Genomic DNA, 13,260 nt, shown 5'->3' on the forward strand with positions numbered 1-13,260 from the left:
GAGTCGGGGTGGTCTGCCTCTCCCCACCGCAGGGAAAAGGGTAACACCACCTGGGTCTGGGTGCAATTCCCCCCTCCAGGGGCAAGGGTACCTAGACCCGGTTTGTAGAGTACGCTTGGGGAGTGTGATTGTGTGTACAGCGTCTCTTTATGTCTGTCTCCACGTTGGTTGAGTGTGGAGTAAGTGCATATGAGAGCATGAGGGTGGGAATGGATGTTTGTGTCTGTGTGTGCCTGTATGTCTGTGTCTATATGTCAGGTTGGGTATCAGACGCCACCTCTCTGGGGACACCTCAGGCCCTCCAAGGTTTGGAGGCCTATCTCCACCCACCACCACTTCCCCTGCCGGTGGCGGACTCCCTCAGGTGTCGGTGTGTTGGTGGTTCTTTGTGTCTGGGGGTGGGCGTCCGGGTACACACCGGCTCACTCCTTGGCGGCCGCTTGTCGGGGCCTGGGGCCTGGGGCTCGCTCGGGCCCCTTTGGAGGTGGGGTGCCCCCGGCCTCTCGGCCTGGGGCTCGGTCACTCAGGCACAGCTGGGGGCCGGCGGAGCTCACGGGCGCGTCACTGCAACTCCCCCTGACTTCTGCTCCGCGGCTGCTGGGCGAGCCCTCATCTGGGACTCTCCTCAGCTCTTACTGGAACAGTGGCGCGGCTGCCCCTCTGTTGGTCTTCCATGGTCTCTTGTGTTCTGGGGGCCTCTGGATGTCTGGAGTTTTGATCTCCTCCATACCTGCTTCACACCCTGGAGGACGGGGCTGTGGCCCCCCCACACTCCCTAGCAGATCATTACATGGAGAAACCTTTGGAATGCAAGCATGCTGATCCACACAGGTATGCACACATGGGTATTCACAGACGCGGACTAAAGCTTTCTTGGCTGCTGCCTCAAAGCACACTGTGCGCTGTCTATCTTGCGTGCTGCACAATATCGTTTATTATTTAGTAAATATTGATATCTATGACTAGCTAGTTTATTGTGATGGTGCTTTGTTTTCTCTATTATTATGTTGCTCTTTGTTGTTTGCTGTCTCCTCTGTTTGTTTTTTTTGTTTGTTTGTTTGTTTTTTTTTCTCCATACAGGTGACCCAGGAGTTCTTTTTTTTTTTCTCTCTCTCTTCCCCCCCCTTCTCACCGTCTCTTCTCCCCTTTGGTTTTCTTTCTTTCTCTCCCCCTCTTTCTCTCATTCATTCCCCCTGTCCTATTTATTAAAAAAAAAAAAAAAAAAAAAAAAGACAAAGGATGAACTGAAGCTCTGCCATCACGTAATGTCGCATACTGCTGTTTCTGATGTCATTTAAAAAAAAAAAAAAAAAAAAAAAAAAAAAAAAGAAGACTAAAATTTAAATGATTAAATGTTTAATCTGTCCTGCTTCTTAGTCAACCATACCTTTGTTTAGGCACAAACATATATTTTCGTTCCTGGAAAATATTCATGGCTCTTTAGGAATTAGATGTCACAAGCACACGTCGATGAAATAAAGCAAAGAAAAAAAAATATCTAAATTCTAGATGTACGCGTTTCATAGGTTTTCCTGTCGCTTGCCGTCGCTACGCATAAACACGGAAGTTACAATACTGTGGCCGTGTTGCATTCGTAAACACCCGAAAATCGGAATTCCTCTTCTCCAACCCAGAGAAATGTCAAAATATGGTAAGATTACTTAACTGTGACTTCCACCTTACGTAAAATCCAAACAAAATAGCACCTTAAAAGTTAACCATACTTTCTCTATCTATATCGATTTTAGCTTTCTAACAGTCCTTTAAATCTGTTAAATTAGAATCAAAGTTCATTCATTTCATAATATTTCACTGAACTTTTTCACTAATGGCTTTTAAGACAGTTGCTCACTTAACTCCAAGTGGATTCAGTTTCATATTTGTAAAATGTTAAGCGTGCGGAGGTCGTAAATGATGTCTTTTTAATTTTAAAATTTCTAATTTCCGAGGCTTTCTAAACGCAGCATCAGTCTCATGTGTGCTAAATCAACCTCGCTTCTTCGAGAATAACTTTAAAGTATTTTTGATATTTCAGCCCGACAGCCAGTTGGGCTTCCACGTTTCTAATGTGTGCAGACGTCTCCTCGTTATGGCGGAAAGTGTCCGAGAAATCTTTTGACTGTTAAAACAAATTTAGGCGTCTTCAGAATACTAAGGGTCTGGTTTTAGCTAGGTTCTGTTAGCTGATCATTTCAGAAGAATGGAAAATAAAAAAGAGAAAACGTTTCAGTTCGTGGTCGTGGGGGGTGGCATCGCTGGCGTGACATGTGTGGAGCAGGTGAAATGAGATGAATGGCATGTAAAAGCTTTGCTAGTACAATGCGTGTGCCATGTAGCTACTTAACGTACATGTTAATCTACATTGACAGCTGTCGTCCCAGATTCCGTCCGCTGACGTGGCTCTGATAACTGCAGGTCCCCACATCAAGGCAGTGACCAACTACAAGCAGGTCAGAGGGACATTGATGACGATGATGGTGGCGGTAGCTCAGTGGGAGCTTCATCTCTGACAGAGTTATGGATTTGTTCTCACAAACTCCCACGTTACAAATGCATGCGCTCATGTATTTTAAGTCATCAACTGTATTAAAAAAAAGAAATAATCAGTATTTCATTATGATGATTCATTATGATTCACATACAAGCTGCCTTTAAAAACATAATATGATCATCATGGACACACTGTATTTTACTGTTCGGGTTTGACTATCAACAGGCTATCTTATCACTTCTCTGAATGGCTTTTAATGCTGTAATTTTCCACTGTCCTCCTTTCAAAGGTGTCCAGGACACTGGAAGAGTTTGACGTGGAGGAGCAACCATCTAGTGTTCTGGAAGAAAAATTCCCCAACCTTACTATCATCCATTCTGCTGTTAAATCACTCCACACAAAGTCACATGTAAGGTTTGGCCGCATGTAGGATGCATATGTGACAGCAAAGGCCACACATGTTGTTTACTTACTGTAATTATAGCAGAGTGCAAACTGATTTCATGCAACAAGCACTTTACTATTAACTGTGTACTATTGCCACCTTGTGGACATATGGTGGGCAGGTTCCATGGAACAAGAATGAGATTATTGTTGCAGTACAATAGTGAATTTCACTATAATGAACGGTGCCTCCTTTAGCTTATCCATTACGCTGCATCATTCTTTAGGAAAACAGAGGAGATGGTGCGTCCTCTGTCTCATGAAAATAAATGATCAACATAACAGTCAAGAGACTGCGTTTTATATCATAACTTGCAAATATGCAAGCAATTTTTTAAATGTGGTAATTGAAATATAAATGTTACGCAATGTTGTTATAGTTTGCCTGATATGAAAGTTTGCTGCTTTCCTTGAAGCACTTCGTTACGAGTTTAGTGACATGTCTCGTAATCAAAGATAATGAGCCAAATCAAAGCTCAAAGTGAAGTGAAGGTTGTCGTGCAGGTCAGTCTGTACTGGTTGTGCCTTCATTTTAGACGTCAGCTTTTAGGATTATCAATAATTAATTTGACTTGAGAGGTGCTGAGAGCTTTAATAAAGGTGAGTGTAGCAGATCTTCAGCTGGAAAAGAAAACTGTGTTATGGCCTGCATAACACAACACAAAAAGAACATGGGGCGAAGGATTAAGGATGAGATTTGGTTTGATGAGATTTTTTCTTACATTGCAACCCCTTCTCAGGGATTTGCGTCTCCTCCTGGATCGTAAATTAAGATATTTTGTGTGTTAGGCAAATGTGTTAAATGCTTACAAGGCTAGGAGGATTAAAAGATGACCTTTATGTTTAAATCACACCTTTTTTCAAGAAACTGAGGTTGTGAGATAAAACAGTTAAAGCTCACAATTGATTGCCATTTCCCATGTAATGCTCCTCTCTTCGTCAGTGTGTGGAAACTGCAGATGGCCGGGTTTTTGGTTACAAGAAGCTGTGTATCTGCAGCGGTGCCAGACCCAAGCTGCTAACCCAGGACAACCCTTACGTGCTGGGGATACGGGACACAGATAGTGCTCAGGTACAAGCCAAATCTTCTGGATGTTTGTGTAGCTAGTAGCATGTGGGTCTGAAATTCCTGAGGAAACTAACCTCAAAAGACTTTCATAGTAACACCAAACAGTTTGTCCAAAGAAAACAGCTTGACTGCTTGTCCTTGTATTTTAGTCCCTCTTCTCTGGTCTTCATTAAGGTGATATTACTTAACTGGATGTGGCATTAGCGACTAATTACCAGTCTACTAACCCTTTGAGCTCCTGTACAACTAAACAGTGTTTGAATTTCAGCTATTACAGCTTCTGTAAGATCTTATTGGTTTCACTGAACAAAAAAAGGGTGTTTGTGTATTTTCTACATCTGCATTAGTTGCACATAGTCTGTCTGTAAATGATTGTGTTTTATTAATAACCTTTAAACATAGATGAGTCACTAGTTTTCTTTGTTCTTTTAAAGGAGTTTCAGAAGAGGTTATCCAAAGCTAAGAGGATTGTTATTGTTGGGAATGGAGGAATTGCCTTGGAATTAGTGTAAGTCTGCTGTAGCCAGAATGCCATTTGAGCCCACAGTTATTCATGCTTTACTGAGTACTTGTGAACTTTGTGATCTTTAGGTATGAGGTGGAAGGCTGTGAGGTGATCTGGGCGGTAAAGGACAAGGCCATAGGAAACACATTCTTTGACGCAGGAGCAGCACAATTCCTCATCCCATCGCTTGAGGCCGACAAACCCCAGGCAGCTGCCCCCTGTAAGAGGCCTCGCTTCACTACAGAGGAAGCAGCTCCCGGAGGCTCACACATCTTCACAGCAGGTTCTTTCTTTTCCTTCCTGTTCTACACTTCTGCTCTTCTCTCCTTTAGTACAGAAAAAAGTATATAAAGCAAATGTTTGTCTTCTCTCAGATAGAAGCTCACAAGCGTACGGTCACGGTCCTACGGATTCTGGAAGTGCCCTGGGTCCTGACTGGCATGAAGGAATAGCTCTTCGAGGAGCAGAGCAGGTGAGATCCTGTATGCGTGGTTGAAGTCTGTGGGGAGTAAAAAAAAAAGGCTAATGTTCTGTTTGAACAAGGTCCTAAAATGTCTTACATGTTCTGTTTCTGTGGTAGTTGAATTTTTAGAATGTGTTTTTAACTTAAAAACAGTACAGTTAATTTGGGAAATTAGTTTTGTGATCTTTATCTAAATGCATGTCACTTCCTCTGTGTTGTTCCGCCTTTCTAAGATACCTATTGTTATATTTTGCAGTGCAGCTAAATGGGTTCACACCCTAACGCCCATTAACTTAATAGCATAGCTGCGGGTACCTTCTGTTGGTTCATTATCAGATTCATAGTATCAAAATCCCTCTTAAACCTTATCTTGCTACTCAACAGCTATAATGGAAAAACATTTTTTATTTTAGTAGTTAAGTTAAGGGCAGGGATAGCTCAGTAGGTAAAGTGGTCGCCCCATGATCGGAAGGTCGGCGGTTCGAATCCACTTAACGGCTACCCTGAGGTACCCCTGAGCAAGGTACCGTCCCTACACACTGCTCCCCGGGCGCCTGCTTAGTGGGCTGCCCACTGCTTCACTGAGTGAATGGGTCAAATGCAGAGAAAAAACAAGTAATTTCCCCATGGGGATCAATAAAGTATCCATTATTATTATTATTATTATTATTATTATTATTATTAATGTCATTGAACTGCAAGTGTAGAAAGTCAAATGTGATTAAACAAGGATTAAAACATTTTGCTAACATTGCAAATAAGGTTTAAAAAGCTTTTTCACCCAGGTTATACTTCTTTTCCAGTCATGCTGACCACTCAGTTTTAACTGTGCATTCATAATGTACTTTATTCTAAAAGCTTTATCTGACTGTCGTGGCCTGTTTAAAATCATCAGTTAACCAATCATGTAAATCTTTTGACTCCTCCAACAGTCAAATGGCACATAGACAACATGCAAATTCTACACACACAGGCCCAGTGATAACCACTATGAGATGTTACAGAACTCTTCCCATAAATTTCTATTCAGGTTTGTTTCAGTGCCATGTCTCCTCATTATACAGTCACAGTCAAAAGAAAGTACACCGTCTGTCAGATCTAAGATTTTACATATCAGGTCACAAAATTGCATAAATACAGACCTAAAAGCCCAGACCTACAAACTGCCAAAACCCCTGCTTTTAGAAAGGTGCTCACACTTGCTGATGATGAGTTAATCATCTGCATTTGATCAGCAGCACCTGACTGCTGCTTACCCTCTTAAATCATACGGAAGCAGTAAGCAGTGGTGTTCCACACACTAGTTTTGTGTTTCATGTGATCGCGTATTTAACTAATTCTAAGATCTGCTCAGATGATTTTTAATCTGTCTTGATATGTCGAACCTTAAACCTAAAAGAGGGTTTCTTTTTACTGTGACTGTACAGTAAAATCTCTAACAGATGATGTAAGGTTGTTTGTTTCAGACATGGCAAAAATGCAGTGAGAGAAATGGGGAAGTGGTTATTTCCACTTCGGCACACAAAAATAACGTAGGCTGTGGTGGTGAGGCAGCACAGAATTACTGCTAACCTCGTTCACAACTACACGAAATGCTGAACAAGCGGACAATCTAAAAGTTTAACAGTATTAGGTTCTAAAGTTGCTTTTTGCTTCTTTTTAACATTGTTTTACTAACCATTTCAACCTGGTTGCAATAATACTAGCCTCATAAGGCTGAAATTAATGGTTGTAGCTTATGTAAAAAATTTTAAAAAATCTTCAAAATACAGACTTTTTGGATTACTAGACTCAGTGAGTCCCTGGGTTAGCAACACAATAATAATTTGTCTGACCATCAGTCACAAATCCACACTTACTTTACTGGCAGGGATTAAATATCAAATAATGTGTTGTATGGCTCACTGCAGTGTTTAATGGTAGGAGACACATTTAGTAGTTTATAAAAGCCTGAGTGTAGCACACAGTTTATCCTGTCATACTGTCCTCCTGTTCTGATGAATCCCCTCACACTGCTGGCATTTGCTCAGGTGTCCCACAGAGTTTCAGTGGAGTACCAGTGTGAGGTGGAAAAGATCTTCACCTGTGAGGAGCTTCATAAATCCCCAGAGCAAACACTAAGAACTGAGTGTGGTGAGGATTAAATTTACTGCTCTGTGTTTTTCTCTAACCCTGCTCCTTTCTTGCTCACTTTTTTGTTTGTTTTTTTACACTCTGCCCTTTGTCTGAGTAGGAGACTGGCCAGTTTACGTCCGGCTGACTAATGCCCAGACATTTGGCTGCGATTTTGTTGTCAGCGCCACAGGTGTCGTTCCAAACACTGAGCCCTTTCTCCAAGGCAACACGGTAAGAAAACTCATCCATATGCAAAGTGGAAATTCCTAGTGACTCTGCCAGAGCTTCCAGGCTTTGGGAACGTTGTTGTTTTGCATTATTATTAAATGCGTTCGTGCCATTTGTCATTCATCGTACGGTCATGCGTCTGGCCAGTACCGTGTTAGATTTTACCAAAAGTTGTTGAGCTGCACACAGTTTCATGACTGTATCTGCTATGCTACATTAAATACTCATGTTCCCACATAAAGTGCCTTTTCCCTCTTGATTCCCAAGTGTTTTCAGCCTCACTAATAGTACACACTCTACCTCTTCTCGTGTCTGCTCACTTCGATGTAATGTTCAGTGTTTTGCAAGGCAAATTGCATGAGACCTACTTGTACGGCTTATCTGTTTTTGTAAGTGGAAATGTGGTTTTAATGCCTCTAGATGTCAGTAAAGCATAGGTGAGCTTTTTCATTACTCTGGTTTTTCAGCCTGTTTGGATTTCCAGCAAAGTGCCACTGCATCAAAGTTAGTGTAAAGTCTACAGCAACCACTCTGATTTACTTATATATACTACATCTTCCTTTGTTTTGGTTTTTATTACTGGTGCTGATCATTTCTCTGTGTGAAAGTTTGTGGTTGCAGACGATGGCGGCCTACAAGTAGATGATCACATGATGACATCCGAGGCAGATGTGTACGCTGCAGGTGACGTGTGCACTGCGTGCTGGGAGCAGAGCCCTCTGTGGCAGCAGGTAAAAAAACAGTCAGTTAATCTACAGTGCAGCATTTTTGTCCTTTAAACATTACGTACTGCTCATGTCGTTTAAGTAATCCAGTGTAAAAATTAGAAAAAGTAGCGTACCATGTGTTTCCTGATTTTTGACTTAAAACAAAATTATAATGCCAAGCAACTGTTTCTGTTTTAAGCAGCTTCTATATGTGGAAAACAATTAAAAGTTAGATAATTAGATATATTAGCTTATGCCAGGGCAAAGCATCCATCTGTCCATCCGCAAGTCATAGGAATTGCTACTTCTGGACACAATGAGCAGCTAATCATCTTAATTGTGCTCAAGGTCAAGATTGAGATCTTATGGGTCATTTTACAGGCACAGTTTTCACAACACTCACTACTCCTTCTAGACAATTGGACAGATTTTAGTGAAACAAGATTAGTTTGTCCCAGATATGACTGTTTGCAAGGCTTCTTTATATTCAATTCAATTCAATTCAATTTTATTTATATAGCGCCAAATCACAAGAAAAGTCGCCTCAAGGCGCTTCATAGATACAGAGAAAAACCCAACAATTATGACCCCCTATGAGCAAGCACTTTGGCGACAGTGGGAAGGAAAAACTCCCTTTTAACAGGAAGAAACCTCCAGCAGAACCAGGCTCAGGGAGGGGCGGGGCCATCTGCTGCGCCCGGTTGGGGAGAGAGAAGGAAGACAGGATAAAGACATGCTGTGGAAGAGAGACAGAGGTTAATAACAGATATGATTCAATGCAGAGAGGTCTATTAACACATAGTGAGTGAGAAAGGTGACTGGAAAGGAAAAACTCAATGCATCATGGGAATCCCCGGCAGCCTACGTCTATTGCAGCATAACTAAGGGAGGATTCAGGGTCACCTGGTCCAGCCCTAACTATATGCTTTAGCAAAAAGGAAAGTTTGAAGCCTAATCTTAAAAGTAGAGATAGTGTCTGTCTCCTGAATCCAAACTGGAAGCTGGTTCCACAGAAGAGGGGCCTGAAAACTGAAGGCTCTGCCTCCCATTCTACTTTTAAATACTCTAGGAACAACAAGTAGGCCTGCAGTGTGAGAGCGAAGTGCTCTAATAGGGTGATATGGTACTACAAGGTCATTAAGATAAGATGGGGCCTGATTATTTAAGGCCTTGTATGTGAGGAGCAGGATTTTGAATTCTGGATTTAACAGGAGCCAATGAAGGGAAGCGAAAACAGGAGAAATCTGCTCTCTCTTTCTAGTCCCTGTCAGGACTCTTGCTGCAGCATTTTGGATTAACTGAAGGCTTTTCAGGGAGTTTTTAGGACTTCCTGATAATAATGAATTACAGTCGTCCAGCCTGGAAGTAATAAATGCATGAACTAGTTTTTCAGCGTCACTCTGAGACAGGATATTTCTAATTTTAGAGATGTTGCGCAAATGGAAGAAAGCAGTCTTACATATTTGTTTAATATGTGCGTTGAAGGACATATCCTGGTGAAAAATGACTCCAAGGTTCCTCACAGTGTTACTAGAGGCCAAGGTAATGCCATCCAGAGTAAGAATCTGGTTAGATACCATATTTCTAAGATTTTCAGGGCCGAGTACACTAACCTCAGTTTGATCTGAATTAAGAAGCAGAAAGTTAGCGGCCATCCAGGTCTTTATGTCTTTAAGACATTCCTGCAGTTTAACTAATTGGTGTGTGTTATCTGGCTTCATGGACAGATAGAGCTGGGTGTCATGAGCATAGCAGTGTAAATGTATGCTATGTCTTCTAATGATGCTGCCTAGGGGAAGCATGTATAATGTAAACAGAATTGGTCCTAGCATTGAACCCTGTGGAACTCCATAATTAACCTCAGTGTGTGAAGAGGACTCCCCATTTACATGCACAAATTGGAGTCTATTAGATAGATATGATACAATATCCCCGTGCATTTGAATTCTCAGTAGTTTGTACAATACAACAAAACTTTTCCATTTCTTTCTGTGAAACAAGCTGTGAAACTGTGATAGATGTGAGTTTTAATCGACACTGAAAGGTGTCAGTTTAGACCCAGCGTGCCAGCAGTAATTCAGTTCGCTGACTTAACGACAAGTTTAATGACAAATGGTTTGAGAAAGCGCACGCTTGAACAGGCTTACAAAGCTAACGGCACTGCATGGTGAAGGTGTTTCAAACTTTAAACAAATGAGATTAGGAGAGATTATTTAAGAAAATAATTATATCTGGATTTTATTTTTTAAATTAAGAAGCATTTGTCAGTATTTTTAAACTCATTACTTTACTTTGGAAATTTTTTTCTCCTTTTTTCTCCTCACGGTGTATTTTATTTTGTTAGTTTAATCTTAGAAAATGTTTAATTCTGCTTTTTTATGGCTGTAGTCATCCTGTAAAACATGATCGCATACATTCACATAAAGATTTTTTGCTAAAAAGAAAAGTAGGCTGTAACGTTTCATACACCATGTTACGTAAAGACACTTTGCGCAGTGTTAGAAAAGTGTGGAGAGCAGCTGTCATATTTGCACTGTCATGCATATTTGAATGTAACACTGTGTATGTGTTGTGTGTACAGATGCGTTTATGGACGCAAGCTCGTCAGATGGGTTGGTATGCAGGCCGTTGCATGGCAGCACACATCCTGTCAGAACCAGTGGAGCTGGACTTCTGCTTTGAACTCTTCTCACATATTACTAAATTCTTCAACTACAAGGTAAGAGATGTTTTACTAAAGTGCAGCAAAGTTATTTAAATGATAACTAATAGGTTAAACATCAACTATGCAAAGTGGAAAGGTTTTCATTCTTTTCAAGGTGATTTCACAGGGCCGCATGGTTTTAGCCTCAAGGTTGATTCACAGTGCTTTTTAAAAAACATGTCTCCTTCTGATTATTCCACAGGTGGTCCTACTGGGAAAGTTTAATAGTCAAGGGCTTGGGCCAGACCATGAGCTGCTGGTACGCTGCACTAAAGGCCAGGAGTATGTCAAGGTGAAACTGCAGGGATAAACAATGTGATGACAGTAAATGGTAAAAGGACTGGTACTTACAGTGCTGTGAAAATGTATTTGCCCCCTTTCTGAATTTTTACTTATTTATTTTGACATATTTATCAAACTTACATGTTTCAGATCATCACACAAATTGTATCAGACAAATATAACCCGAGCACGAACAGACACATCCTGAAGTTTGCTGATGACACAGTGATCGTCAGTCTTCTGGTGGGGGACGAGTCAGGCCATGGGCAGATTGTAGATGATTTTGTGGATTGGTGTGATGAGTCCTTCCTTTCACTAAATGTGTCAAAAACTAAAGACATGATTATTGATTTTAGGAAGTCCTCTTATAGCTCATCCCCTACTATCATTAGAACTGCTGATATTGCGATCGTTGAGAGATATAAATATCTAGGTGTGGTACTTGACCATAAACTGTGTTTTGAATCTCATGCTGATGCCACTCGTTTTAGAGTACCTCTGAGGAAGACCAAAAGACTCAAGGCTTCTTTTGTCCCTACTGCATCCTGTCTCCTACATGGCATATAACCGTCCTGGGATTTTCTATTACTATTATTGTCATTTTATATTATGTTTTGTTTACTTTTATCCTGCTGCTAAACTAATTTCCCTTTTGGGACAATAAAGAATTTGAATTGAATTGAATGTATTAATGGCTATCCCTGCCATTATCTCACTGGAGTGGAGTCCTAAACCCTTAGAAAATAAAACCTTGCATTATTGCCCTTCCCAAACTGACAGATGTTAAAGACTTTCTCTCATCTGTTCTTGAGTGTTTTAGATTGTGACATGATGTGTTGTTTTTGAGAACTTCAGCCTACATCATGGCAAACAACATCTTGTTTCAACAGGTCTGACAGTAAACAAACCTGGGTGTAGCTTGTGAAAGTTAACTCAGCTTTTGAAAACTATGTCATGGCTTAACAAGGGCGGGACAAAAGCATTTTTCACACAGGGCCAGGTAGCTTTGGATAGCTTCATAGTCATCATTTAAAAGCTGCATTTTGTATACACTATCTACAAATGGAGTTCCAAGGTGAAAACTGCTGTCGAAAACGGCTCATCTCACATTTTTCAAAAAACATCTTGATGATTCCCAAGACTTTTGGGAAAATATTCTGTGGAATGGAGAGACAAAAGTTTAACTTTTTGGAAGGCTTGAGTCCCGTTCCATCTGGCGTACAGCTAATACAGCATTTGATAAAGAGACAATGATACCTCCAGTCAAACATGGTGGTGGTAGTGTGATGGTCGAGGACTGCTTTGCTGCTTTAGGACGACTCGCTGTAATTGATGGAAACATGAATTTTTTTTCTTCTCACAAAATCCTGAAGCTCAAGCACACTTTGGTTATGCTGCAGGTCAATTATCCAAAACACCAGCATGTCCACCTCTGAATAGCTTAGAGCAGGGGTGTCCAACTCCAGGCCTCAAGGGCCGGTGTCCTGCAGGTTTTAGATGTGTCCTTAATCCAACACCGCTGATTTAAATGGCTAAATTACCTCCTTAACATTAAGGTCTCCAGAGGCCTGGTAACTAACTAATCATTTGATTCAGGTGTGTTGACCCAGGGTGATATCTAAAACTTGCAGGGCACCAGCCCTTGAGGCCTGAAGTTGGACACCCCTGGCTTAGAGAGAAAAACAAAATAGAGGTTTTGGAGTGGCCTTGTCAAAATCCAGGCTTGTATCAGACTGACGACCTTAGCACAGTGCTGAAGGGAGGGCTTTAAAGTTGCCTGTACTGAAGCGTGCATGCACATGCAGAAATACTTTTTCACAGCATTGTAACTTCTTCAGTCTTCAAAATTAAAATCACCAAAGGCTAATCTGGAACCCAGAAATCAATGGGAGCTGCCAGGGTGTCTTTGTCTTTTGTATACAGTCTTTAGCTAATATCAATATTTTGTCCATCTCATTGCAATTAAATGTTTGTTCCAGGTTGTTCTCAGTGGAGGGAGGATGGTGGGAGCAGTGCTTATTGGAGAAACAGACCTGGAAGAAACATTTGAAAACCTGATACTCAACCAGATGGATCTGACGCCATATGGAGAAGAATTGCTTAACCCTGACATTGACATAGAAGACTACTTCGACTGAGCTCTGCTGGAGAGTTTGAACAATGGCAATTAGCTGTGTGAAAGAAAGATTATGTTTGCAATAGTAAATGAAATTATTTATTTTTGCTTTAAATAAAAAAAATTCTAAACCACA

General features: G+C 41.0%; 1 protein-coding gene across 1 annotated transcript; it reads left to right on the forward strand.

The window, feature by feature from the left end:
* The first annotated feature begins 1,934 nt into the window (after nt 1-1,934).
* Nucleotides 1,935-13,260, forward strand: pyroxd1 (pyridine nucleotide-disulphide oxidoreductase domain 1). Its single transcript, XM_085436700.1, has 13 exons — nt 1,935-2,278; nt 2,370-2,450; nt 2,781-2,900; nt 3,879-4,007; nt 4,439-4,512; nt 4,596-4,792; nt 4,884-4,981; nt 7,003-7,105; nt 7,206-7,318; nt 7,924-8,046; nt 10,604-10,741; nt 10,929-11,018; nt 12,988-13,260. The coding sequence occupies exons 1-13, from the start codon at nt 2,201-2,203 to the stop codon at nt 13,144-13,146; spliced, it is 1,503 nt and encodes a 500-aa protein (XP_085292826.1). The 5' UTR covers nt 1,935-2,200; the 3' UTR covers nt 13,147-13,260.

The sequence above is a fragment of the Copadichromis virginalis genome, linkage group LG17, assembly GCF_057382275.1.
Source record: "Copadichromis virginalis isolate Kocher_CV1m ecotype Utaka linkage group LG17, C_Virginalis_male_GT1.1, whole genome shotgun sequence".
NCBI classification, from domain to species: domain Eukaryota; kingdom Metazoa; phylum Chordata; class Actinopteri; order Cichliformes; family Cichlidae; genus Copadichromis; species Copadichromis virginalis.